General features: G+C 39.8%; 3 protein-coding genes and 1 long non-coding RNA gene across 9 annotated transcripts; 1 reads left to right on the forward strand and 3 right to left on the reverse strand.

Moving 5' to 3' along the window:
- Nucleotides 1-4,367: 4,367 nt before the first annotated feature.
- On the reverse strand, nucleotides 4,368-8,856 carry nufip2 (nuclear FMR1 interacting protein 2). Its single transcript, XM_079566106.1, has 4 exons — nucleotides 8,496-8,856; nucleotides 5,572-7,203; nucleotides 5,414-5,446; nucleotides 4,368-5,326 (listed from the first exon to the last, which is right to left on the reverse strand). The coding sequence occupies exons 1-4, from the start codon at nucleotides 8,638-8,640 to the stop codon at nucleotides 5,274-5,276; spliced, it is 1,863 nt and encodes a 620-aa protein (XP_079422232.1). The 5' UTR covers nucleotides 8,641-8,856; the 3' UTR covers nucleotides 4,368-5,273.
- LOC306970232 lies at nucleotides 7,526-13,159 on the forward strand. Its single transcript, XR_013793382.1, has 3 exons — nucleotides 7,526-8,120; nucleotides 11,406-11,572; nucleotides 12,617-13,159. It is a non-coding gene; the product is annotated as an uncharacterized lncRNA (long non-coding RNA).
- On the reverse strand, nucleotides 9,823-17,142 carry glra4b (glycine receptor, alpha 4b). Its single transcript, XM_079566107.1, has 10 exons — nucleotides 17,005-17,142; nucleotides 16,448-16,578; nucleotides 15,620-15,687; nucleotides 14,698-14,921; nucleotides 12,474-12,556; nucleotides 11,708-11,845; nucleotides 11,433-11,647; nucleotides 10,888-11,046; nucleotides 10,450-10,542; nucleotides 9,823-10,353 (listed from the first exon to the last, which is right to left on the reverse strand). Exons 1-10 carry the CDS (start codon nucleotides 17,061-17,063, stop codon nucleotides 10,084-10,086), a joined length of 1,440 nt encoding a protein of 479 aa, XP_079422233.1. The 5' UTR covers nucleotides 17,064-17,142; the 3' UTR covers nucleotides 9,823-10,083.
- A 1,156-nt stretch (nucleotides 17,143-18,298) lies between these two features.
- aifm1 (apoptosis inducing factor mitochondrion associated 1) lies at nucleotides 18,299-26,173 on the reverse strand. Of its 6 annotated transcripts, XM_079566153.1 has the most exons (21): nucleotides 25,779-26,173; nucleotides 25,351-25,392; nucleotides 24,695-24,766; nucleotides 24,525-24,590; nucleotides 23,932-23,991; nucleotides 23,217-23,288; nucleotides 22,982-23,032; nucleotides 22,792-22,901; nucleotides 22,582-22,712; nucleotides 22,332-22,422; nucleotides 22,167-22,251; nucleotides 22,026-22,102; nucleotides 21,503-21,611; nucleotides 21,317-21,424; nucleotides 21,155-21,243; nucleotides 20,947-21,087; nucleotides 20,209-20,351; nucleotides 18,993-19,117; nucleotides 18,623-18,810; nucleotides 18,434-18,549; nucleotides 18,299-18,350 (listed from the first exon to the last, which is right to left on the reverse strand). In XM_079566153.1, exons 2-20 carry the CDS (start codon nucleotides 25,379-25,381, stop codon nucleotides 18,478-18,480), a joined length of 1,821 nt encoding a protein of 606 aa, XP_079422279.1. In that variant the 5' UTR covers nucleotides 25,382-25,392; nucleotides 25,779-26,173; the 3' UTR covers nucleotides 18,299-18,350; nucleotides 18,434-18,477. The 6 variants fall into 6 exon arrangements, with proteins under 6 accessions (XP_079422279.1, XP_079422281.1, XP_079422282.1 ...); XM_079566155.1 differs by lacking the exon at nucleotides 18,299-18,350 and having other exon boundaries at nucleotides 18,357-18,549; nucleotides 23,932-23,988; XM_079566156.1 differs by lacking the exon at nucleotides 18,299-18,350 and having other exon boundaries at nucleotides 18,357-18,549; nucleotides 23,217-23,285; nucleotides 23,932-23,988; nucleotides 25,779-26,172.
- Between the last annotated feature and the right edge of the window lie 1,403 nt (nucleotides 26,174-27,576).

The raw sequence follows: 27,576 nt of genomic DNA on the forward strand, positions 1-27,576 counted from the left end.
CTTTGGCCTTTTTGTTTGACTGAGGGCACGCACAAAGACCAGACAGTTACCCATCAACTTGTTTAAGCTCAGGTAAGAACATATTTCAATATGTAAAAACGGTGGCCTGTTCCTTTAATCAGTGATGGTTGCCCAATGTGAAATATGTCCTCATCACCCAGTTTCAGTGGAAGCAGTATGTCAAGTAAAAATAATTTGATGAATCATACTGTATGTGGGAAAACAACAAAGAAAAAGGGGAATCAAACTTTTTTTTCCTGATTTGGCGTTGTTGTCTGAAGTTATATGTTTTCATTGCCCCCTATGATCATCTTGTTCCCTGTAGTCTGCAGCGCTGATAAACTGCTGATCCAAAGTTCAGACCTCTGAGTGACCTGTGTACAGGACAATCTCCGTCAGTACGCGCGCGCTGCCATCAGCCCCATGTGGCCTGAAGTGCACAGTAATCAGGGCACCACTGAGGAGGCAGACAACACTGGTTCAAGATGAAGATACCTCCCACCGAGTCTGAGGCTCCGAAAAACAGATGTCAGCTGCCTGCAAACTTCACAAGAGGACTGTCCAAACGTCATTATGTATTCAAGCAAGTGTTTGGATTGTTTCGATGGTTGTGTGCGTGGGCATTAACTTGATTTTGTAAGTCTATTCATGTTTTTCTTTGTTTAGCCACTTTCACATTTGAACTCCCCAAACCCAAACATAATATCCGCAATATTCATGTATAGTCGTTGTCAACTATAGATGGAGAAATTAAATGATTTGGAAAAAAACGTCCAGCGCTTACACTAATGTAAAAAGCGATGCAGAAATTGACTGCGTGTTCCAAAGCTCTCCATAAGGGGGCGTCTTTGGCCGACATTTGGAGTCTTGGTTGTTAACGCTACACAATACACTGCACTTGCTATTTGAAAACGCGTTTACAGATCACAGACTGTTTTATTTCATTTCATTTCTTTATTTTTTCCAGCTCAAAGTCATTGCAACTACAGGTCGGCTAAGTGCTCCCTCTGATAATGGACATGGTATCATCAGAGGTTGAACAAAAATAGCCTATAGCTTATAATTGGACTATTCCCTATGTATTTTGTATCTTTTAATTTCAGTAATTGTTGAAATGTGTTAGGTGTTTTAAGTACCTAAACATAGATTGGGGGAAATATTACATCCAGGTTTTAGTAAGAGCAGAAAGTAGAGGCAAGAAGCAGTCCAAAGATCTATTATGTGATTATAAATCTTCGGCTGTTGCGCTATTTATTAGAACGGTAGTATAATAATGACCAAAAAAAAGAAACGTCATGAAAATGTCATTTTAATTGAAACTAAAGTTGTGAACACTGGAGGTTTTTCTTTTATTGAATCTATTACATTGTTTGAATTTGAGGGTTATTACCATGCTTTACAAAAAATCAAAAACAAGGACATAGTGACTGACAATTCTGTTAAAATTGAAAAGAAAATTTTAAATAATCAGAGTCAAGACTGCTGACTTAACATGAATGTCAACCTGTAAGACATTTGAGAAAGAAAACACAGTTGCCTTTATGTGGCAAGATTAGAAGATGGAAGAAAAAAAAAATCATCCATAAAGAGGACAGTCACAGAGATGAGGAAGAAAGAACAAAAATGGCAGCACATCTTTGATTTCGTGTTAGTAGTGAAGACGCCCTTGACCACTCTAAAACCTCTCGGTGTCCTTGAACTCAAAATAAAACATCTTCACAAGTGGCAAGGGCAATAGTTTTTCTTCTTTTATAAGGAACAGTTTTGAGATTCACAAACACCAAAGTCCAGCATTGCCATTACAGACGATTGATTACTGTTGAAAAAGCAGCACTTTCGGCATTTAGTTTTAACTTTTCTGTCTCTCATACACCTCACAGAACGCCCAAGCGGACAATCAGCTGCTACAGTAGTGACGTGTGTTCACAAAACTAAAAAAAAAACAAATTTCATGTAAAAGGCAGCAAGATGTCACTCGGGATGGTTTTGACACACATGGTCTGTCTGAAGGGTTTTTAGTGTACCTTTGGTGAGAGATGTTAAAAATGTGCGTTCAAACTTCCTCTCTTTCACAACAGGACAAAATAAAATAAAACTTCAGATGCAATACATTTCAAATGTCCTCAGAAATGTGCTGTAGTGATTTGTGAAGAATCAACTGGCAAAAAAAAATAACTGGTGGGACAAAGTAGCCTTAAACATTATACGAAAAGGTCATCAATAACTCATCAAAGCGTGACATCTTCCTTTTAGTTTCATCCTACTTGTGCATCTATGAATAAATTAGGTTAAAAAAACAAAACAAAAAAAGTATTATGAACTATACAGTTAAATATTAATCTGTTAATTCAGTTCAAATTTACGACTTTATGTACTACTTTAGACATATCAAAATAGGACTTGCACAGTGTCCACTTCGACTGATTTTGGCTTTAGGTCAAAATATATCCAATGTAAGCCGTGAACATTTGAAAAAATCTACAAAGAAAAACATAAGCATACCTCAATACTCTCAAGTTGCTCAAAAGGATGATTAAAAGCAGGAGAGCAAAATAAAAGTTACACAAAAAAAAGATAGAATGGCACGGATATAAATGCTGGAAGCAGAAAAAAAAAGACCTTGCTGTTAATTTCATAACTTTTCACACAGGCACCTGAACATGTAACGACAATAAAGGACAATGAGCTTAAGTAATACCAAGGACTTGCATATAATAGGAAGAACTTGCTACGCGCACACTCATGAAACATCAAACTAGCAACCTCTGCTGTGTTGGGACTTGGAAATGGCTCAAAGGGCAGAAACTTAGTATTAAAATGTTCACTGGTCTAAGCAGATGTATCAGTTTGGCCATAGCACATTTGCCATTTCCAGCACAGCACAGCACAGGCGGCCTGCAACAGCATCATCGCTGTGATTGCACATCCTGAAGAGAAGCATGGGAAGGGGTGGGAACACAAACAGTTCAGTCATATTCTGATGCATACACCTATGAACTCCACACACGCTCAAAAACCCTCCCCTCCATCACTGATTCAAAACAACTTGCCTTTTTGGTTTGCAGGCTACAACACTAAACAGTTGTATCTTCGTAAATGCATATTTTGCCATTTTAATAAGTGCTAGTAAAAAGGAGTCTCCAGGTTGGGGAGTGTGGGCAATTCTGATTTCCCTTTCCATGAAGATCTCATTGTAAAGACAAAACGTGTAAAAATAACATTTTCATTGTAAGACTACAGTAACACTTAAAATCTGTTTCACCCTGTCAACATCTACTGCCTACAGATGCTCCCTTGTTGTAATACTCTGAACTTGGCATTTTGATACTTTCTAATCATTTTAAGCATTTGGGAAACATAAATAAATGTGATGGTTTGCCTTCCATTGTTAGACAAACCAGCTCATGGTTGGATTATACAATAGGGTCACTGCTTATTATAACAAGTAAAAACATTACATTATGGACAGAATGTGGCTACTAAAACAGCTCTTTAGCAGGTGCGAAAAAAATCTGAGATAAGCTTACAGAGAAAACAGCTCAACAATAATGTGCTTTTAAAATTAGGGAAATGACATAGAAATATCCAAAGTATTTGGTGTCTGTTTATAAATAATGTTCCAAAGAACAATATTCAAATTGGGATTATTCAGATGGGCTGCTTGGCCAAAAGAAAATATTTGACAAAGTCATGGCTTATCAACACTACCTGAGTTACATTTAATAAATCTGTATCATCTTTTTTTCTGAAAAATAACAGCCCAAAGCCATTCTTTCAATGAGTAATGTGTGTGAGTACAAATAGATCTCTAGCAATTAAAAGATAAATGCAATTTGTTTACATAAAGTGCTATTAATCCACACAACCAAATAGAATCTGCTGCAGGAACTGAACCCAGATGGTCTTTGTAGTAATAATAAAAAAATTTAAAAAAAAAATTGGTTTAGAGAACAAAACAAAAGCTAGCTTGTAAGAGCCACTCTTAGCCTTTTTTGATTGGAAAACTTAATCCGGATATGCCTAGTAGTACGATATTTTTGACTGCGGTGATACCAGCATCTCAGCTTGGTTGGAAGTTGAAAAACACATTTTGTGTCCACAAATTACAATGTTATTGCACACATATTTGCAAATTAAAAGGTTATCCACAGTGGACCATAACTTAAACCTATTCACATTTCAGTACATTATGTCAAAGTGGCTAATCAGGGTGCTTAGTATTGCAATCTTTTAAGTTACTATTATCTTAGTGTGGTTATGAAACTTGATTTATTGCCACAAGTAAAAAACAAAGAAAAAAGTGAAAGCGGGGGGGGGGATCTTAAAATTCTCCTAAACCGGAGAAAATAACACTTGTAAAATGTAATTCTTTTTTTCCATTGAAAGGAAATTTAAAATCTGGGGTCATACCGTAGAACAAAACTCAGCAACAATGCAAAAGACTCGACATTACTCTTGCTAAACTTAATTTTGATGTAAATGGATTAATAAGTATTTTCATATGAATTCAACAAACCATAATCAGCATGAAATGTGTGAAAGCTTAAAATCACAACCATTGCTGCAAGATATATATTTTTTCCTTTCCTTTTTTTAATTAAAGGGGAGGGCCATTGCTTTCCTTTGAGTTACACACTCATTTTTATACTGTTGGGCATACTGCAGAGCAGTGAACATTTGCAAGAACAAAAGGATAGAAGTGTTATGTTTTCCCTCTACATGTTTAAGACAGGCTCTTCTTCCTGAAGAGTGTCTTACTCGTGAGCACCACCTGGGCTTACAGTTTTAACAGAAGAAGATCCTAATGCCACCAATTCAAGGCATTCTTTTTTGTGTGTTCATGTTTTCAAGCTTGCCCTCCATTGTGTTCATATGACATCTAACATATCTACATTGAACTCATATGAAAGCATGGAGAAAGAACAGCTGAGGCATCCCATAATCACACTGCCAACTGCCGTAGTTGAATAGGATAAAGGCTTGAGAGGTGCAATGACACCTTGTAGTTGAACGTCGTTCTAAAAGAGCCACAAGACAAATGGCCATCACAGCACAAAGTCGCATGTGTCCATTCATCGAGTTTGAGAGGCACGGATCGACTCCTTTAGGAAATCCCTCTAAAGTTTATGTATTCAAAGTATATCTTCAGAAGTCTGTTGCTCCTTTCACGAGTCCAAAGAAAAGCATTCATGCTAAACTATCCATAGTTTCACAGTTGTTACTTTAGCTATTCAAGGCGATTTCCAAAGAAGATGTACTGCAGAAGATCTATTTCACTGGTCAGGGCCATCGTTGGACTCATCATAAACAACTACTCTTTTTGGATCTGAAACAGTGTCACAGACACAATGTGCATGAATAGAATGAAGCAAATTTAAACAATGAACCAGTGCACACACTGTAACCTACTTACCTTGTTTTTGCAAGTTAAAAATAGTTTCCATTTCTGTTGAAAGAAAGACAAAAGGTGCCGTTAACTTGAGAATGATAGAACATGTTCCAGTATTTTATGCCAATTAGACTAAATACAAATGAATTACAAAGCAATTTAATAGATGTGTGTGTATGTACCTTTAGTGTGATACATGACAGCAGCTTTTATATCAAAGGAGCCCCAGCTACAACGAATGCCAGTGTCTTTAAAGTGAGTTGACTCTTTGACAGACCCAAACAGCACAGTGGTCACAGGGCCCTGGGAACATTTAGCACCGTTATCTTTACCCAGGCCCGCAGCAGAACCTGCAGCCTTGCTCTCCTCTTTTGTCTTCTCCTGACCACCCTGCTGTAGTTTGCCCTCATCGTCACGGACACCAGAAAGAGAACAAGCGGACATGCAAGAAGTGCAAGTCCTTTTCTCCTCCTGGGCCAACATGGCTGGATCAGAGAGCAAAGAGCTGTTGCCAAAGCAGGGCTGGCAGTCACTTTGTGCCGCAGAGGTGGAGGTGTCATCCACTGCAGGCCCCTGTCCACATCCTCCGTCCGGACCCAAATTGGGCTCATTGATAAAAGAAAGCCCCCACTGATTCTGGAAGATGTCTCCTAAGGCTTTCTGATTTGTCTGAGCTGTTGGAGGGTCAAGGTGACGAGCACTAGGGAGCACAGGTTGCATATTTAAAGGGTAAATTAAAAGAGTACATTTTCTAACCTCATACGACTCTCCAACTACAGGACTACTCATTGAGCTACAATTACTTTCCAGAGAAGTTGCTACATTCTCGCCACCTGGGACAGATGGGGCTGGTGGAATACTACTAGCAGCAGGAGTAAAGAAGGTGCCCATAGACGGGCAACTGTTCCCATTCCCAGAAACAGGACCATTAGTAAAGCTAGCTGAGGTGATGGTTTTCATAGCAGACATGGGAACCTGGGACAGTCTAACAGGGGGAGGCAGCGCCTCACCTGCCGCTTGAGCTACTTTGTTGAGGTTTTCTTTTACTTTACTTGCATAACTGATCTTGGGAACAATTTTTGCACTACTATTGTCCACAGGAAATACTGGAGGGGGCTTAAACAAAGTCCAGGAGTCCTCTTTTGAAGGAGAAGAAAGTTTGGCTTTATGCCTTTCCTCAGTCTTTTTACCAAAGGTGCCAACTGATTTGCTATCAAAGTTTTTCCTCAGGGATTCTCCAACTAAAGTTTCAGAGGAGATGGCTCTCCGAGCAGTGGAGGGAGCTCTGAAGCCCTCCAGTCGAGAAGCAGGTCCCTTTTCATTCGGCTCCAAACTAAAAGCCCCAGGCTCCTGCAAACTATTGCCTTGTTGCATGTCCTTCTCCTTTTCAAGTGTCACATTGTCAGTGTTCTTAACATTGTTGCATCTGGCCTTGCGCTTCTTGGGAGTTGTATATCCACCTTCAGAACCACTGCCATCATTGTCTTTGCATGAATAGCCATTTGTAAGTATGCCACAATTTACAATGCCATTTTGAACCAACACAGAGTCCTTTTTATCCGACGATTGGTCATCATGATGATTTAAATCCAGGGCCTTGTCATTTTTAAGGTCCATATTTCTCCTGTGATCCAAAGTTTTGCTGTTGGTCTTGGGGCCAGTTGTATACAGCTTCTGCGATGATTTCTGCTTCACAGTGGCATTATTCAGAAGTCTGCTACCATTGTTGTTGGCGGAATGTGACATGCCAATAGTATCAGAGTGGTGTAGATTCTTCTCTCTCTCCTCATCACTCACAGTTAGTTTTTTATAGCCTACAAGACAAAAAGCAAATTTAAATCAATACATAAGAGAATCAATAGATATATAGATATATAATTTGGAGTCTGCTGCAATTTCATACAGTAATGATATTTTACAGAGTAATGTTAATCTAAATGAGCATTTAGGTTGACGTTCAAATTGTTTTACGCCATTGACATAGACGCAAGATCTCACAATGGAGAAATTCACCCGTTTCACTTGCCATTTGCCAATTCACACATTATCAGCTAGGTTGAAACCGGGTAATTTGCTTGCAAAAGACGTTGCTCTGCTTTGAAACTGAATAAGTAGACACCGAAAAGGTTCGCAGGTTAAAAGACATAAATATGAGCTGTGAACCATAAATAGGCATAGCAGAGACATGAGAACGGCTCTGTCAACGTGGTACTCTCCATTCATCAGCCCCTGTGGGCAAGGCAAATGCCACTTCAAAGATTTTTGCTTCCAGTTGTTCAAAAAGATCAAAGCATTTTGCAAATTTAGAGAATTGTAATTTGGGGGATTGCTGTCAACCTGCTGCGTGGCTTTAACTGAACATGCAACAGGCCTGTCAAGAGCTAGCGTTAGCCTGCGCTAATGTCAACCAAGCTGCAATACGATTACTACTCAAACTAATCCTGACACAACACTTCCTCCCTTCATTATTTTACAGACATATGAAATACCAATATGACATTTTAAAACAATAACGTGGTTGTCGGGGTGAGCTACGTTAGCCTTACTTAGCAGTAGCTCTGAGTGATGTTGTAACATGGCCGACAGGAAATGGCACGCAGCTCAGAACATTCCAGCGGAGCCGGCTAGTTTTCGTGAACTAGACAGAGATGTCCAAATAAATAAGGCCAAATCCCCCCCATTCAAGGAAGCCCATCCCCGCGCAGTCAAGCACAATCTTGCCTACACAAAGGTGAGGTCCGAATGAGTAGATTAGTACATGTCTGACGCATTTACAACTGGAAACTGGAGGCAAAATCAGCGCACACAAGGTCAATCCCCGATATGTCAGACGCTACCAACAACTACTGTCACACAACGTGAGCACACTGTCCAACCTTCTTGCTCAATATCTTTGACAGTGTTTAATCCGAGTGTATAATCAGGCGTACAACCCATCAGTATCTAAAGGTGTATAGATCTACTCAGAAACCCAAAGTTTATAGCTAGCACACCAAGCCTGAAACATCACGCTGGAGCGGACGCTAGTTAGCAACAGCTACTAAGCTCATTGACATTAGCTGAGTAAGGCTAGCCCGCGTTAGCTAACTTCTCCGGATGGCCCAACCTGTTTTCTTCGTGTGCGTTTCCTGATGCTGGCGCTGGATGTGGCTCTGATCATGTTTTAAACCCGCTGTGTGTTGAACTGAGTGCTTGTCCTCGCCGTGGTGGTGATATTTGTCTTGTGCCCGATCTTTGGGCTGTTCCTCCATTGAAGTGTAGTGTCAGTCGTACTCGTTCAGCAGTATGTTAGCTCCCTGGTAAGTACAGCACAGTCCAATCACAACCAGTGCAAAACGGAAGCTATTTGAAGCCACTGTAAACGTCAGCACTCAATGGCTAAAAATGGCACTGTTTTGGGTGACCGTTGCATCTGAATGCACGTGTTCTTTTTGCGAGAAGAGAGAAATGTATATTATTTGCGGTTTGGTGCATTGTCGTTAGATGGCTGGATGATGATCAAATATATCTTTCAAGGGTGGTCATGCCAAGACAACACTGGGGTGGGGTTCCCCAATCATATGACCGGAGGAGGTGCTGCCACGTCTCCAGGCTCTGGATACTCTTAGGTTTGGACAGGCATACTTTCCCTGCTCCTAAAATGGAAAGTCAACATTCTCAGAGAACGTGTACGAAGGATCTTCCCACAATCACCTATTAATAAAGTGATTAAACACATGAAGCCCAAGTATACAAAGCTGTTTGTGACAGCACTGAAAGTTGTTACCCCATTATTAATCTTGGTTGCAATTTGCACTATAAATTAAAAAATATAGACAATGGTTATGCTTTCATCGCTGTTTAATAGATATATGTATATAAAGTAATAATATGCCATTATAGCCAAAAGAAATATAACGTTGGATTGCATGTCCTTTTACCCATAGCCATTTAGAACTAAATAAACCTCAAAGCCCTTTATACGCTGATAGTGTGCCATGCAAAAGTTAGGTACGCTATTTTAAGTCTTGCAGCTCCCTCTTGTGGCGTGAGATGGAACGCATTTCAGTTTCGAGCATTAAGGGTATTTTTAGTCTATGGGGTCTCTCTGGCAAAATAATAATAATATTAATAAAAAGAAAAGAAAAGCCAGACATACTCAGCCATTAAAACAAAAACTGACACAGTTAAAAGATATTTAACAATACCTTTTTATTACTGCCTAAATATAATAGTCCAAAAAATATATTGTGATAATTAGGCTAAAGTAAAGAGTAGGGCTTAGTCTAGCAGCAGTGGAGAATTTGTTTCATTAAATCTTTACATGCAACCTAATGTAGACGTTTTAGTATTTTAGCCTATGTGTAGGTGCAATACAATAGGTAAAATGTAAAAGTATATAATTGATCACAAGTAGAACAAAATCCACACAAGTGACCAAATTAATATCTGTCGCCCAAATTTCCATTTTGCTTACAGAGCTGACTGAAATTGTCATATGTATACAGCTCCCATGCCGTCAGAAAGTACATTTCCTCGAAAGTATTAAAAATTTAAATAAAGCAATGGATTTCTTCATGTCATGTATGTTCCCTTGGCTCTGAACATGTAGTCACCTTTTACAGACGGTGTGCTGCATGACGCACACAGGATCTGAATTAGGTCATTTTTTTTATTGCAAAACTAATAGTCATTGTCTTTATGTTCTCCAAATGTCACAGAAGGTTCTGCATATCTTCATGCCGCAAGACTTTGAAGGTCAGCCAGTAGAGGACATTAAACATCAGGAAGCTCATGGGAAAAAGTGCCCGTGAGATGGTATCAATCCTCTTTGCCCGCTCAACAAAGCGTCTTCTTATGTCATAGAAACCTAATCCAGGAGGTAAATCAGCAAAGACAGGGGTTGCATCCATTTCAGCTGCACCTGTCGACAGTGCCATTCTGTAACTTTGATAAAGCAAGCCTTGCTGAGCCAGTTCCTCTTCCTGAAAGTAAAATGAAGAATCAGCCTCTTAATTTCTACTGTTGAGTATTACATATGGAGAATGATTAGTGAGTATGGGCCCCACAGCAAAACGTACTCTAGCACAGGCACTGCATTGTTGCGAGGGATTTCCATGAGGGGTGTTGTTGTCTGCCACATTGTTTCCTTTTGCCTTACTGTCACTTCCCTGCTAAAAGATAGAAGAAAGAATTTTGACCATCAAAATGAATAACAGATAAACAAATCTTTTATAAATGAATATCAAGAAAAGAACAAAACATTTCTCTCTAATCCAATACAGCTAGTATAACGATTCTATAATGGTGTTAAACTGTGTGCAAGAAGCCTCAAGACATTCAGAAAACCCAACCAAGTGAGGAGCAAGGTGATTCTTGAATTAATTACAGGTCATTTCAGCACATGCTTGTCGGCTGTAGCACAACATGCAGCAGAGATGTGCAGCTCATGCGGAGCCGGGTGTAGGAAACAGCCGATGACAGCTGCCTCAGGGGCAGTGTGGGCGGGTCGCACTCACAGATCTCTGCCGCTGCTGCTCCTTCAGTTTCCTCCTCAGTCTGAAAAACTCCTTGTGCTGGCGTGAAACGAAGTTAACAGCAGCATATTCCAGTAGTGCGGCGAACACAAATAGAAGACATACTGCCATCCAGATATCAATGGCTTTCACATAGGACACCTGTGTGGAAATGTGTGACATACGTATTACTTTATGAACACAAACCTGAGCTTAGGTCTTATGTTGGAAATGGAAGATGTGTATACAAAAAAAAATGCAAAAATTAGATGTTGTATCTAACTGATGTGTTAAATCAATGATCAGTGTATAAATATTATTGTTAGACATTTTGATAACTACTGAAGCATTGATTCCTTAAATAAATATGGTATTTTACCCTGACGTTCTACTACTTTTAATTAACTTTTTTGGCCAAACTGTGAAAAAGGACCTTGTTCAGTTCCTTAAATTATCCTCTGACCTTTTTTTTACAATAAGGAACACGTATTTAATGGACTCCTCTCTATGACAATTCCCAGAGCAAAGTTCAGATAAAAGTGCGTCACCTTTGGCAGTGAAGCCCTGGAGCCCGAGCTTTGAGTGGTCATGGTGAGCACTGTTGTGATGCCCAGTCCGACTCGTGCCGGAGCTGCATCCATGTTGATCCAGAAGGACACCCAGGACAGGATCACCGTCAGCAGGCTGGGTATGTACATCTGGATCAGGTAGTAGCCCATCTGCCGCTCCAGGTGAAACTTAACTTCTATACAGGTGAACTTACCTGAATGCAACAGGAGTACTTAAAATATTGTACAAAGTGAGCTGAACCTGCGTATAGTACCTGTGTTATAGTGCTTGGTGCAGTAACCCAGGCCTTTTTCCTCCTTTAACACAAACTGCGGCAACTGCAGATCATCGGCTACCTGAACAGCCCCCACATCCAGCCACTCAAAGATTAGGTCGTTCATTGTGTAGCCAACTGGAAAACAGCAAATTATTACTTAATTTCATTTCAAATCAAAGTGTATCCCTTTAATCAGCCAGGATTATCCATCAGTGACTTGGCTTCACAGCGGCACCAGTCTTGATATTGGAATAAATCTCATTATTACACCATCATTATCTTTTTGTGGGTTATAGCTCAGTAGTTACAGCCTTTGTGCACAGGTCTAAAGGTTGACGGTTGGAATAAACCCCTAACACGGCATGCTGTTGTTTCCTTGGGCAGAACACTTCCCCCACCTTGCCTCCTGCCTCTGTTTGCACTGGAGTAAGAATGTAAGTGTATTTGTGACACCTTTACATGCACGTCTCATGTTTGTGCCCTTGTATGTCAACACAGAGATTGTATAACTCAGAGGGAAGAGTACCTTTTTTACTACCACAGTATTGATAATTTAAAAAAAATATTACAATGTCAATATACTTGTTCTTTTGTTTGTACAAGTACTTGATTGCTCAAGGACATGTGAGTAAATGTATCCGACCGCACTAACTGCCTCTGCACACATTAATTATAGTATGTTTTAACCCCAGGAGCCAAATTTAGCTTTGTCACTGTCATTTTTAACAAACATCAACGGGCCTTAATGTTGATGGAGACTCACAGCTTTCAAGTTGCATTGTGCAGGTCTGGCTGTCCATGGGGAAGTTCTTCAGATCCATGGGGCAGGAGAGGATAAGAGTTAACCTTAAAACACAGACACAGTGGTTCGACTTCAAAGACAAACAGGTTATTCTCTTGTTGCAGGCGGACGCGTGCGGCTGGGGAGAAGCTGCTGCAGTGATGTGTAAAATGGAGGCTGACATACTCTTATACTATTCCCTGCTTGGACGTCCAGGCGGAGTGCTCCCGGACCTCTAAACCCTACAGAAGCAGCAGTCCCCACACTTCACGTCACTCAAAGCCTTTAGTTAACATTAAAGGTCATGTCAACCAGATGTAACCTTTGTGGCACCTGTCCTCTGATTTTTCTGTGGCTAATACTTCACACAAAGAAGACAACAGACAGACAGACAATATTTGTCATCTGATGAGAGGAAACGGCCCTTGAACACACCAACTTTGTCTACTCCTTTTATCTTCACAAGAACAACAAGACATTCCGTTTGAAAGCTGACACACTTTCTGTGCTGACTCATGGGGCATATCACTGATTATGCTACATTTGCCTTTAATCTGGTGAGGACATTGAAGCGTCACGGATGAGTAACGAGGGTTAGTAAACTTTTACGTATTCATATGACCTTGTTTCTGAACCAGCCTTGTGGCCACAGAGCCATGCTGTGGTTTAATGCCCTGAGGTTAGAGGTCACTGCATTCAACGAGCTTCAGAACCACTGACTATTGGTTAATGGAAAGATAAATATTGCTATAAAACAATTCTAATTATAACTCCCCAGCATTATACGCTACAATAAATCCTTGCTTTGGCACCACACTACTGACCTGATTATGCTTTACCCCGCAGATATTGTTCAACTCTTTTTTTCTTATTGGGCGCACTGGACAATACTTAAGTGAAAACAGTGTGCTGAACTAAGATGAACAAAAATGGGTCATGTAAGCATGGCACTTAGGATTTAATCATAAAAAATAAAATAAAAATTGGACCAACTACAATGACACATGAAATTTGCAAATGTTCAACTTCACATTGATGACCTTCATTCATTTAAATTCAGAACATTTCGATCCGTTACCAACATGTGAGTCTGAACCATTATCTATCAGTGACCCCTATTTTACTAGATGACAAGTCGGAGATCCAAATACTTTCTTCCAACCTGTCAGAATTTAAATGTATTACATTTAATTTAAAATGATTAAATAGAAGGAAGATAATTGTATTAATTTGCATAGTTAATACCATTTTATAGAACAATAATCAATAATGCCATGCTACAATTCTTTTTCATCAGAACCTCTGGGCAAGCGTCATGCCAGGGGTCTGAATCTCCTGGTTGGGAATCAACTTATCATACCATAAAGTCTAGCATTTACCTTGAATATATTTAGTGAGGGGTCATTAGTAATAGAACCATTGTAATCATGGTTTGCAACTAAAATACGATCAGAACTGGTCATAGACTACTCCTGTATACAGGTGAAACTCAGAAAATTAAAAATCGTTAAAAAGTGCATTCACTTAAATTGTGAAACTAATATAATTACACTTATAATAGTTTGGATTATGGCTCAGCTTGTAAAAAAACCCAAATTAAAAAATTGAAAATGGATTGTAAGCCATAATAATCAAAATTACAACAAACAAAGGCTTGACATATGTCACTTTGCATGTAATGAGTCTATATCATTTATTAGTTTCACTGTTTAAGTTTCACCTGTATATGTTTGTCTGTAAAGACAAACTACAACTTCACCACAAAAGCATTAAACCCAACCGAAGAATCCTGTTCTATGGGCCCCTCACTTTATAGTATAACTCCTCTGGTTTATGCTTTTTCTGCCTCGATTACCATATTGAGAAACAATCCACTCATTTTTTAAATTGGAAGTAACAGCAGTAATCTGCAACTTGGTTTTCAGTGGCAAATTATATTGTCCATGCATCAAAGGAAATGGATTAGAGAGTAATCCACACACATCCTGTACAGTCTGTTTGTACAGTCTTACACATGTTAAAGTGGGTCAGGATTTTTTGTGAATGTCGGGGTTTATGATTCAAATATCTTACTCATCCAGCTCTCCAGTGAACCCCAGCACCCTGTGTTTAAGGCTTGTGTCATCTCAGATAAATATGCGTCTGTCAGTTTCCTCTCTAAACACAAGATCTGCCTTTGCTCTGACGTTTTTCCAATCTTTATTACCTGATGCTGTAGAGGACATTCCCATTCTGGAAGATTCGCAGAAGCTTGTTGTCTGTGGTTACTTCATGGAAGTTTGCTCCTTTCTCATTGGCAAAGAACAGATCCGGTTTCCAAATGGAGTCTAACATTGAAGGGTCTAAGTCTAGAGAGTCGTCTGGGTACTCCTTGTAGGCCAGTCGAGGATCGTTCCACTGCTGCCGTAAAAACACATTGAGTCGGTAGTCCTGGTGCACAATGACAGGAAGAGTGAGAAAAATCAGGTCGAATCATTATACACACAAATCTGGCATCCTTTTAATTTGGTAAACAAGCTGATCGACTGAGCAGGAAAATGTAGTGTGTAGAAAGTATTTACAGATTAAAATAAAATGGCAATTCTTCATTTTAACTGCAGATGTTGGGTGAAATGATATGAAGTGTAAAAAGACTCACTGAGCAATAGATGAAAGCAAAACTAGAGTAAAAGCGTCTTTCTCCTAAACTATGTCACAGAGAATTTCACTTAGGATTTGTCTTTATAAAAAATTAAGCTGTTTACCCTTCCCAGGTACCGGTACTTCTCTAAAATGTCCAAAATAGAAACCACCCACTCACACTTTCACTGGACCTCATCAATAAGTAACGCGTCTTTTTTATAATCAAAGGAGGAGATGATCAAACTTAGTGCGACATTGTGCACCATAGACTGAGTTTGCAGTTGTAACATTACTCATACTGCGAGGACACACATCAGCTAAGTTGCTCCAAATGGTGTTGACATAAAAATACATAGGGGGGACAGTCAGAGAAGGGGTCTGTAGTTAGATGCAATGAATAATGAAAAGTACACAAGTTTTTGGATGAATTAAAAGCAAACGTTGCAGGTTTACCACAGTCGTTTCCCAAAAATGAGAGTTTTACGGTGCAAATGCTCCGTTCTTACCATAGTGGTTTCTGTGATAGATCCAAAGCTGTTTATGAAGATGTTACAGGTGACATTAACAGGAGGTCCTGCCAACATGAAACACTGAATCAACATTTTATGTACCAATGTCATTTATTGATTACACAGAGAGTTGCATGCCACTGTATTGTACTGCATTTGCGGAATAAAAGGGGAAAGTGAAGAAAAAACCTACTAAACCTACCTACTAAATTAACACACTGAGCTTGCACACTTTGTTGCTTTGTATCTTTTTTGCAGACATTGCAGCCTAACATTGCTTTGTCGTTCCCATTAGCACGGTCCATCTGTCAACCAACTCAACTTTAAATATTTCAGAGGGAGGCAATAATTTATTGATTCTCCTTAAGTTACATTAGTGTATTTATAGATAATCAGCTGGGGATTTGCCCAGTGTGCACATGACAGGGATGTGGAACAAGTATGAAAAATGGATAAAATGCGACCCCCGAGAGTGAGAGGGAAGTGTGTCAGAAAGAATATGTCTCCACTCACATGAGAAGAAGATTGAGCACAAACTGGCCTGTGGGGTAACTAGTGAGGGCCATGCTGACAAAAACGCTTGTGAAAGCAGCAAGCGTAAAACGTGTTAACCCAAGGGTGTGGGTCAGTAAGAGCAGTAACGACAAATGACACAAAAAAAAAAGCAAGCAGCAGGATGTCGTGTGTGAAAACACCACTGCCCCCCTCTCAAACCCCCCGCCCCCCCCAGCCTGTCACACATGGGTGCCATCTGTGACTGATTTGCACTGTGTAAATTGTTGTGCAAATATGAATCCCAATGCATGCTTCTGCAGGAGGGTATACCTTTAAAGTTGGGACGAATTCGAGCGTCGTATCCAGATGTTCGCCCCATCAGCTTGTCCAGAAAGTCAGAGGGAGAGTGGGGTCTGGGTGCTTTGCTGCTGGGGAACTTCATCTCTTTGCAAAACACCGTCCTGCCTCAGCAAAAGACACACAGCTGAAAACACACAACTGGCAAAGACTGTACATTGGCAAAATATGCTGGTACTGTATTATAGAATTATCTCATTTGACACATTCCTGCATTATAGTTGTACTTATCAGGCTGTACTTTGTGTTAAAAGTTGCTTTATGTCATTCTAAGAAATTTACCATTCTTCAACATTAAATTTCAGAGATAGCCTACAACATTGACTAATAATAAAAACGCTAAAATATCTTTGGTACATTTAGATAGCTGTCATTAAAAAAAAAAACGCAGTTTATACACACATTTTTCGAAATTATTCATGCAAATCTTTCTCTTCTTCTGCAAATCCGTGCACAAACATGCACCATCAACAACAAAGTAAAAGGCTATTTTTTTTATTGGACTAAGAAAAAGTTGAAATGCTGCTTACCGTTCTTGCAGGATGAAGACAAATGAAGCCCAGATTAAATAGACATGATCCAAAGGCATTTTAACTGTCTGAAAACACACCAAATGAATGTGAAAATGTTAGTGTCGCAGAGACATTTGGCGCCTGCCGCTCAGACCTGTGCGGGTTTGGAGTTTTGAGTGGCTTTGAGCGTGTGCTTCGCGCGCGCCTCCCTCTCTCCTCCGGGCAGGTGTACCACCACGGGAGGCTGCTGCGCTCCCACCCTGTGCCACCGCTGTTGCTGCTGTTGTATTATTCAGAATCCACACAAGTTTTTTTTCACCCTCTTTAGTTGAGTTTGTGCGGTTGACTCTAAGCTCTACCTGATTTTCAGAGCCAAATGCGCGCTTACGGCAATAATGTTTAAAGAGGCAGCGCCATTGAATCTGGCTCAATCTGCCAGAAATGACACCATGCATAGGGATATACACTTGTATTTTTATTATTTTGTTCCTTTATTGTATATCATATGCGCTATCAAGCTCAAAAATGTATATCCATATACATTCCTATATATTTCAGGAATCTAATTTTGTTAAAGGCCTAAGCTATGTTTAAGAGATAATAGTGTTATAGTTAGGTTTGCCAATTTATTATCAAACATGTATGAAAATATGAAACATTAATATCTTCATAGTGCTCGTTTCTACTTCGCTGTCCAGTCTTTCTGGTCTAATTATTTCATCCTCTGGCTGCCAGATACAGTTGTGATAGAAATGAAAGGCTGTGTTTATTCTTCCATGTACAAGACAGAGGGAGGCGGCAGTGCAGCCATTTACTCATGTAAAATTAATGTCACACAGAAAAGGGAGGTTATGGCTGCACGTGTTTGGCCCCATACTTGTAAGACTGCGTTGGAGACCCCTCTGTCAAATAAGATCAGAAATGTGTGAACATAGAAACTAACCCGCCCCTAATAACAAGCTCCTCACTGTAGAATAATGTTTCTGCATGCTTGAGCTTTGTCTCCTCCAGATAGCAAAAGTAGGCCAAGTTGTGGTTAGTCGTGAACACATTGAACCAACTTAATTACAAATGTGCACATCAAGTGCATAAACTAGAAACTGACCTAAGAACAATTACCAAGAAAAAAAAAAAAGAGAATTTAAGCTTCTATTTAACTATTGTTTACAAGTAGGTGGATAAGCACAATGGCAATCAATAACAATCAAGATGGGTTACTTGTAGGTCAATTTAAAAATACACTTTATTGCAGAGTTGTACTTGACAAGCGGTTTGTGTCACTCAACATTTTCATTCCCAGAGGAAGGAAACAATCACACCATGATAAAACGCAAAATATGATGCGAATACAGTGAGATGAAACCCTGGAACAAAAAACAACAAAAAAAAACTGTGGTGCAGCTGATAGAAATTTCAAATATGAAAATACTTTAGCAACATAATTTACATTGATCCATGAACTTTGTTGATCCTTTACAGTAAGCGCTTCACTTAATCCTCATGAATGTTAAAAAGCTTGGCCACTTCATTCAGATCCGCATGCTCTTCTCCATCCTTGATTATCTGCAAAATGATTTATTGGTGAAATAACAATAGCGTTGTTATACTGGAATGATCAAAGTAGGTTAAAACACACCTTTCTGGCAACAGGCATTCGATTGAAGACATTCCACAAGATAATCCCCACAACCACTTTGTCTCTCAGGTAGAAGATGACCCCTTTGCCGTATTCATCTTTACTTTCCACAACTGGAGCCGGTGTGGACGAGGCCACAGGACTGGAAGCTGTAGCCTCTGTTTCACTTTCAGAGCGGATCCCTGTTCCTGAATAAGTATGAAAAATAGGCATTTATCTTTTAATACCATTTGTCAAAATTTAGTCCAAGCAGGCTGGATAAGGTGGAGATAAATAAAGTCGTTGGTAAGAGTGAAAAGACACAGAGATGATGATTCAGCGTGCGCCCCCTTGAGGACACATCAGAAATAAAGAAAAAAGAAAGTCATACCTGACTGCTCTGTGGCAGCTTTAGGAGTGTCCTTTGAGGTCGCTTTGGCAAATACTCCCACTGTTGGTAAACTGCTGTCAACAATCCCAATTGCTTCATAACCTACATCTGGGCCCAGGTCACTCCTGTAACACAGATTCAGTTAGCATAACGCAGAATAACATCTCTGTACATGTAGTAAGTCATCTTCCAGATGTTGTCCTTTCCTAATTGAAAAATAAATGTATCCAAATCATCTTAATGTTCACTTGGCATCCTCTAAACATTGACTAACACAGTTAGTTTGGATGTGGTTGTTTAGACCCCATTTGGCAAAGGCCCTTCTTACTCGAGTTTGAAGCACAGATTTGAATGGTTATTGTAAAAATAACTTCAAACAAATGGGGCGCAGAAGGCACTTTAGGTAAAAGATTTAGTCGAAAACCACAACCACTGACTGAGCCTGCTCCAGGACCTGAAGCAGCTCACTACATATCACACACTTATATTTCAAGACTATATGAACAATTGAAAGACCTAATAAGGACATTGCAGAGTCAAGTTTTTGTCGGAAATATTTTTGATAAGTTGGTTTTATAATTATACTCTGAATGAAAAAAAGCCTGAGAGACACCATTATTATGTGTGCAAGAAGTTGCAATAGTTTTGACCCTGATGTTGGGTTAACTTTAGCAGGCTTGATGTCAGTGAAGCACTGCCTTTCACCAGCTGTTAAAGCGTGTCGTTATAATTGGCGTAAAATAGTAGCCGCGTCTAACCTAAACTCAACCTGGGCAGCTGGGTCATATTCCCCGGTAATGGCCTTGTGAAAGCACTTAAAACTTTAATACATAACTTTGAGAGGTCACAACATGCATCAATTGTTAAAACTTTAAATGTTTTGCTGAACTGTACTTTTAAAATTTGCATGCTCTGGTGCACTATTTAAAAATACCTCCGCTCAGGCCAATGCCCTTTCCCCCCCGCACAGTAAGGGGACGTATGTATGTATTATTCACAATTCTTTGTTTCCAGCGGGCAGCAGGGTGGACAAAAGACAAAATGTCTTATTGGCAGAAACTAAAAGTGGATTTGGTAAAATATTGGAAACATTTGTCTGTGTTAGCAGTGTATGTGTGAGTGAGAGTCCTAGTGATGAAGACAGACAAATACAATGATGAAAAAGTATTAAAATCTCAGTAAATGTTCTTGTATCATTGAGTGTGGCAGTACTGACCAGAACATAGACTGGTGCCAGTAAGGCTTGTTCGCTCCAGTCATGTTCTCTCCAGCCAGACGTCCACTGACGACGGCGTGGTCATGGTGCTCCACCCGCCGACGCCCCAGTCTGATGTCATAGAAGCACGCTGCATCTCCAGCCTCAGCAGAAAAAGTAAACAAATATATTTTAATCCTGGGTGGCAGAGGCTCACTGGCACAGTGTTCGCCCACCAATCCATTGGCTGGTGGTTTGATTACAAGGATAGCACGCACATGCTGTCCTTGTGCCCTTGCGCTAGACACTTCACCCCAACGATGGAAGGCTGTGTGGTTGTTTTTGAGCATGAACACTACACAACATAAATTAGCCAATGGCCTATAATCCAGCATTCAAATATCAATTATACAAAGACACCTGCTCTATGGCAGATTATAATCAATTCTAATACATGTATAAATAGGCTTTAGATTTGCACATGACACAAGCACATGTATCAAGCACATGTATCATTACTTGCTAACCACTCAGAGACAACAAAAACATGATATGCTGCCACAAAAAACTAAATGTTCAATTTATTTACAATTGGAGTGCTTTTTTTTATGTATCTACATATTGAAACTTGGACATGATTGTCTAATAAAGCGTTATACTGAAGGTTCATTCTTCAATTCCAGATTGATATTACTCTCTATGTTGTCTGGCTTGTGCAAAATAAAATGAATAAAGTCATGTCTGTGAATATTAACTTACCACCCAAATATTGGATCTGGCCTGCAGCTCCGCGTTGACCCTGAAACCCCCAAAGTCAGAGTCCACCTCCAGACCTGCTGACTTGGCAAGGTCAACATTGGGCTCCAGTCCAACAGCTGCAACTATGTGATCGGTTTCCACCTGCAAGAGCCAGTCAGTGTCAAGTTTTATTGAACACGTAAAAGCAAGTACAGACATACAGAAGTACCTTACGCCCGTCCTTCAATTTGATTTCTAATTTATCATCTTTGAAAGCCACAGATTTGACCAAGGCTTCTGAGACTACCTTCACACCCTCTGAAAATATAGGTCATAATCTCATAAGATTGAAAATAGGTCATCACAACACTTTCAGTAAACAGACAGAAACCTTTCATGACTTTCTCTGTAGTCCAGTTGCTCAGATACTCCGGCAGCACTTTCCCCATGTTGCCTTTCTCTGGGAACATCTGGATGACCTCAAGGCCAGACTCGGCCGCTAAATGAGACAAAAGAAAATTAATTAATTTCGCAAATTGTGGCAACAGCTTACAGTTCTTTGGACGAGACTACTCACATCGTCGACCCAGTGCACAAGCCAGTTCACTGCCCAAGAATCCTCCACCAATTATTGTCATGGATTTGACATTTCGGGAAACTTTGTCCAAAGATTTAAAGTCCTGTATCTGTTCAGGAATAAGTGGCACCAAAATTAATTATTAAATTCAACTAAGCTGCATCATAAAGATCTGTTCACAACTAACTGTTTATAACAAACAAAAAACATAACATTAAGATTTTTATTCTGACAGAGAAGACATACCACTGTATTTTGAGTTTTGTTTCATTTGGCCCAGTAAATAAGAGAGATCATTAGATTAGAGAGTTGAACGAGAACCAGGTCAAACCATCTGCACTTTGATAACTACCATAGTATTCTAGCCTTTCCTCCACCTCTCAGAGAGTTTTGTCACTGAACTGTAACCCTTACATTTTAGTAAAAAATGAAATACTCTTGATATTTTCACATTTTCCTGACATAGCATTTGAACTTTTGTTTTGGTAAAGCTGCTTCTGCCCCCTAGTGGTCATTTACTCACCTTACGGAACATGGTTGTCCTTTTCATCACCTCTTCTCCTGCTCGCTCAATGACCTGAAGATTTCTTGGTATACCACCTGAATTGACATAAAAGATTACGCTGTGCTTAGACAAGCTGCACAAGTTATTAGAAAGGCCTACCTGTGGCAATCAAGCATTTGTCATATGAAATTTCAGTGTCATCATCCAGTTTCACTTTGTTTCCCCTCACATCCATTTGGATAACCTAGAACAAATGTAGTTTTAGTTTAAGTAGGCTTAGTTATGTCTCTTATATTTCAGTGGCAAATCAGTGTATTTATGTACTTTTTTCCCAGAAAGAACAGCAACGCCTCCATTTTCTGCACTGGCCAGGTCTTCAGGTTTGATATAAAATGAAGGCGGCTGAAAGTAGATGCTGCAAAACAATTTGTCATGGTTAACAATCTTAATGTAATGATAGAGTTCTCACAAATGGAAGCAGCCACAGTGCTCTTATACTTTTTCTAAAATGCAACAAACAAAGTAATAGTAAAAACATTGCTGAAGAAATGAAATACAGAAGATAACAAATGACCTTCTCTCTTTCCCATTCCACTGTTTGAAGCGCAGGGTCTCTGTTACACTGGGGTCGTCTGAAAACCACAGCTCTTTGGACAAAGGGGGCCTCATGTACGGGAGGTTTGGTTCCTCAGTTACAATCAGCACCTTAAGAAAAATCAGTTTTATCAAAACAAACCACACATAGGGAAGAAATGTGAGGCATCAGTGCAAAGAAGCAACTAACCTTGGCACCCGGATCTCGGGCTCTTATTGACCGGGCTGCAGCAAAAGATGCTGTACCACCGCCAATAAGGAGGTAGGGGGCATGTGAGGGGACTGTGGGCAGGACTGGTGCTAAAGGACAGATATGAAAATGTGGAGGATGCAATAATATGCAGTGATATTATTGTGCTGGATACTGTGGCTAGTCTTACCAGTCTCAGGAGCTTCTGGATGGCTTTCAGCAGCAGGTTCAGCTGGGGCCTCTGAAACAGGGACAGTCGTGATAAGTGCATTTATACAACACTACCCCGTGTACTTGTCAAAAGTAGAAAAGTCCCGTCTAATGAAAAGTGGTGCCTTCACAGAATTAAATATGCATTTCCTTAATTGATGTGCACAAGTTTACATCAAAGCTCATTCACATCTTGTCCAGTTTAAGGGCAGTACCTTGGACAGTTTCAGGCTGAGCAGGAGGTGGAGCCTCTTCTGGGGGGGCTTCTGTCACAGGCTCCTCTGCTGCTGGGACAAAACAGTCTGGATTAATTTGTGAACTCATTAAGATGACCAGCGAGTCCATTAGCCACAGACTGATGTTAGGTGATACGTGCACAAAAAACATACAAGTAAAAGGTGTGAGTCTTATTTTTACACTTGGCAATTTTAGGGTTAGATTATACAAACAAGAGGAGGAAAAAGTAAAGGGGTGGCATCACGCAAACTCCTGTCAGGAAACTTGCATCAGGTGAGTGAGTGGTGTAAAGACCCGGCTTCAAAAACATTCAACAGATGACATGTAAGAATGGGGTAGTTCAACAAAGCAATTCCTACAGGTAGAAAAGGGTTAATTTGGTCATTAAAAAAAAAAGACAACACAGTATAAAGAGAAAGACTACACATGCAGTACAATTCATCAGTTATCAGTTGATTACTACTACCAGTACGAAAAGACGACTTTACAGTGCTCTTTTAGTAAAACAACAGATTGTTGCACAGCTCAGAATCCTTACCACTCTCTACAACCACTGCAGGAACTTCAGCTTGTGGCTCAGTGGGGGCTGACGTTTCTGCCACCACATAAATTTGCAAAAAAAGACATCTTATACGTCAGATGCCTTTTCAAATCATATTCAGGAAGTACAGATACACTCCTCCCTCATCTTACCCTCCTCTTCCACAGGAGCAGCTGCTGCCTCTTCTGCAGGGACCTCGGCAGCAGGTTCTGCTGTTGAGGAAGCCCACAGTCCATTACCACCATGACATAGCTCTCATTTAAATAATAAAGCCCCAAAAATATTAAGGATACATGTGAGAAGTGGAAGCTGTTCCATCTTACGATAAATACTAATAGATCATTTGAAAAGTGAAAATCTTTGTACACGGGAAGAGAGACCAAAGGTGGAATTAATGGTTTGAGTAAAATGCAGGTCAACTTCCATTTACACATATTCCTTTCATGTGAGCACAGCTGAGGATGATGTAAAAAGGTGAGAAGGGAGGACTGAATGTTTAAGGAACACCCAATAAAAATCAGAAATGAACTACATGAAACATCTATTGAATAAAATAAGGACCCTTGTTTACACCATAAGAGCCCGTGCAGGTTTCCAGTTACATATTATGAATATAGGAAAATAAAAGGAAATTTACTTTTGCAGTTAGACCAAAGAAATATGAGTGTTGATGTTAATAATATCTGTAGTAAAAGAAAAAAAAAACTAAAAATCCATCCATGCACGAGCCGGACTGAGGGCTCACCACTCTCTACAGCAGCTGGAGAAGCCTCTAATGGTTCAGCTTGTGGTTCAGATTGGACAGGGGGCTCTTCATCAATTTTAAAGAAGGAGAAAAATAATAGTTTACATGTGATGAAAGTAACTAACATCAGATACACAATAAATTAAATGTGCAGTCTTGCCCTTTCTTACCCTCCTCTACTGTGGGAACAACAGCATGTTCTGCTGCCACTTCTGGAGGAGCTTCTGTGACAGATTCCTCTGCTGTCAAAGCGGTCCAAAAATATTATTTACAAATTACTGGCTAAACCCATGGTGTTCAGCATGCAATGAGTGGGAGGCATTCATCATTTAAGCTAAATAAGTTGACTAATGACTTCCAATGCACCATTCTTTCAATAGTAAACTTGAGAATCACCGTCACCAGCAGTAACATCCACTTAAAGCACACATGTGACCACAGAAAGATTATAGCGGTAACAATGAGACAGAGATGTAAATGTGCTTAATAAATCATGCAAGTGTTACATTATTGATGTAAAACTACAGCAGTCTCACAGTTCACCAGGAAAGAGGCTACATGAGGAACATGAGGACAGCAAATGAATTACATGAAAACACACCATTGGACACCATGCAAGTGATCTCCTTGATGTATCTCAAGTATTATTCATTATGCAACATTAGAGAGAAAAAAGACCTCAGACACTACTGTAAACAAGCCGTTATACCAATGGAACCCATGTAGCCCCGTGTAATATCAGCAGGCAATTAACTAATGACAGAAATATTCTAATGTTGTCAAACAAAAAGCAGGGGTTCATGCACAGGTCAAACTGAGAGCTTACCACTCTCCACATCTGCTGCAGGGGGCTCCATGGATTCTGCCTCTGAGGGACGGGGTGGCTCGGTTATTACATGATACAGGTTTACTTCTAGTGTTTAATTTTGACATTTGTGATTACACACCTCAAATATGTGAAAATATGCTAATAAAAAATATTATTAAGGAAAATTGGGAAGATTACAAAACAGTTATTTCCATTAGTGGCTACATGTTTGGTATTCTGTAACCACTTTCATACAAGATTATAAACACACATACATGCAATGTTTGGATTTTCTGATTAGTATTTTACGCTGTTGTCACATCAATCTTTGAGGCTTTAGTGAACTCAATCTGCTCCTGAGCCATTTGTCTCGTCCCACTTATAGTACTCAGACATATTCAAAATAGTGTATTCTATAAAATGACCAATCATGGGCCTGTTCTTACCCTCCTCTACTAAAGGAGCAGCAGCTGGTTCTGCTGCCTCTTCTGCAACAACCTCTGCTGCAAGTTCTTCTGCTGTTGGGGTTCACACTCATATTAACAGCACATGTGAACTGTTAATGCACTTAGACCAAAGCATGCACCGCCCTTATACATTGTTAGAATAAAAAACATGCACAAAAACAAGAGCTTTCATCACAGTGCCCACCTCCTTCAGGAGAAACTGTGTGCTGTGTGAGGGAGCTGCTGAATGGTGGAATGATTTAGATGAGGTGGCATGGGATTTTACAGAAAGAAAAAGTAAAACAATCTGGTCCTGTGCTTTGTCCACTTCCAGGAACTTAACATGTCTGGTTCTTTGCTTTAATACACAAATAAAACGTCACAAAAAATGTAAAGGGAAACATGAATTCTCTCTCTTATTTTTTTTATCATTTTCCTAAAACTTGAAATGTCACTTATTCCATTAGTTTAACAAGGCAAGGGTAGTAGTTTAGTAATGATGATACAAAAATACAGCAATACCAGAAAAGGTGACACTGTGTACGTAGTCCAAACAATAAAGGATAAAAGATGCCTCTTGCATAAAGAGTTAAAAGTATTTAATTGCAAAAGAAAATCAATGACACGCAGAAATGTCGGCTGTGCATTTGACCAATAGGGGTCAGCATTTACCATTAACTGGGAGGGTAATTCAATGCACAGTATCTTTTATTGATTCAACATTAAAAGGTTTCACCTGCTTCATTGTTTTACTTATTCAAACAGACTGTTTACACAAGAGGCATGTGTTTTGCAAAGAAAGTGTGGGGACTACCTGGAGCTTCAGAGGCAGGAATGGACTCCTCACTCGGTGGTACGGCTTCCGACTCTGGCTCAGGGACAACTAGCAAATATTAAAAACTCAGAATCACACAAGATGCACAGGAAAAGTAAAGTTTGCTCCATTAATGTGTGCCAGGTAATTTGATACAGAGTTTAGATTACCTGCAGGCTCCAGTTCCAGCTGTGGCTCTGAGGTTTGTGATCTGGATGAAATTTCTGAAATGCGCTCATTATACCTTTTACTGTCTCCCTTTACTGTCATATACGCCTGGATAAAAAAAAACAAATCTTTTACAAATATCTTGAATGACCATTTACTTTCTAAATCTTCAAATGAAGATGTTACTCACATAGGCACCACCTCCGAGAAAGGCTGCTCCAACCAAAACCACATAGATTGTATTTTCACTGCCTCCACCTCCGGCTGGCCCTGTGGACATGTGTGCAGCAGGTACCGGAGCCTGACATCTACCCGTGTTTAATGCTGCAAACAAAGAACATAAACAAATCATAGCCATTGTGCACATGCTAACGGCACTACCTTCTCTGTGCCAGGGTTGTGAAGGGGTGCAGAGGAGGAGAGTGATCTGACTGTGAAAATGGTATTTTTATGAATTTCTTTTTTGTCAGATGCCTTTATTGATACAATCGCTCAGGCTATGGACAGTGTATAGACACATTAACAAACAGTACACCTTCTGTTCCCAGTGTTTTAAAGAAGGCAACATTATTACACACATGCTCAAACTCATTTAAAAGTATAAACTACTAATATCTGATTTCTGTGTCATTATGCATAGACTAAAAGCATATCTGCCTAAAATATCTGTGACGTATCTGTATCCATCTCAAATAGGCAGCGTTCACGATGATGTCATAATGTCAGATGGAGGGCAGGGCCAATACAACTCTATGGGAGAAATGCAGTTTTTGGAAGAAATCTCCAAAACTAAAATTGACAAATGTTTTTCCTCCT

The sequence above is a fragment of the Gobius niger genome (genome assembly GCF_951799975.1).
Source record: "Gobius niger genome assembly, chromosome: 11".
In the NCBI taxonomy this organism is placed as follows: domain Eukaryota; kingdom Metazoa; phylum Chordata; class Actinopteri; order Gobiiformes; family Gobiidae; genus Gobius; species Gobius niger.

Bases quoted from the DNA above. Each gene is read 5' to 3' on its own strand.
- nufip2 (XM_079566106.1), bottom strand. From the start codon at position 8,640: ATGGAGGAACAGCCCAAAGATCGGGCACAAGACAAATATCACCACCAC. The intron at 7,204-8,495 runs GTTGGGCCATCC...TTTGTCTTGTAG, and splicing joins AACGCACACGAAGAAAACAG to GCTATAAAAAACTAACTGTG. The intron at 5,447-5,571 runs GTACATACACAC...TTCTTTCAACAG, and splicing joins TGTCATGTATCACACTAAAG to AAATGGAAACTATTTTTAAC.
- glra4b (XM_079566107.1), bottom strand. From the start codon at position 17,063: ATGCCTTTGGATCATGTCTATTTAATCTGGGCTTCATTTGTCTTCATC. The intron at 11,846-12,473 runs GTGAGTCTCCAT...GCTGTTTTCCAG, and splicing joins CACAATGCAACTTGAAAGCT to TTGGCTACACAATGAACGAC. The intron at 11,047-11,432 runs GTGACGCACTTT...ATTTCCACACAG, and splicing joins CCAGGGCTTCACTGCCAAAG to GTGTCCTATGTGAAAGCCAT.
- aifm1 (XM_079566153.1), bottom strand. From the start codon at position 25,381: ATGGAGCCCCCTGCAGCAGATGTGGAGAGTG. The intron at 24,591-24,694 runs GTAAGAAAGGGC...AAATTGATGAAG, and splicing joins TGTTCCCACAGTAGAGGAGG to AGCCCCCTGTCCAATCTGAA. The intron at 22,423-22,581 runs GTCATTTGTTAT...ATTGTTTTGCAG, and splicing joins TGGAATGGGAAAGAGAGAAG to CATCTACTTTCAGCCGCCTT.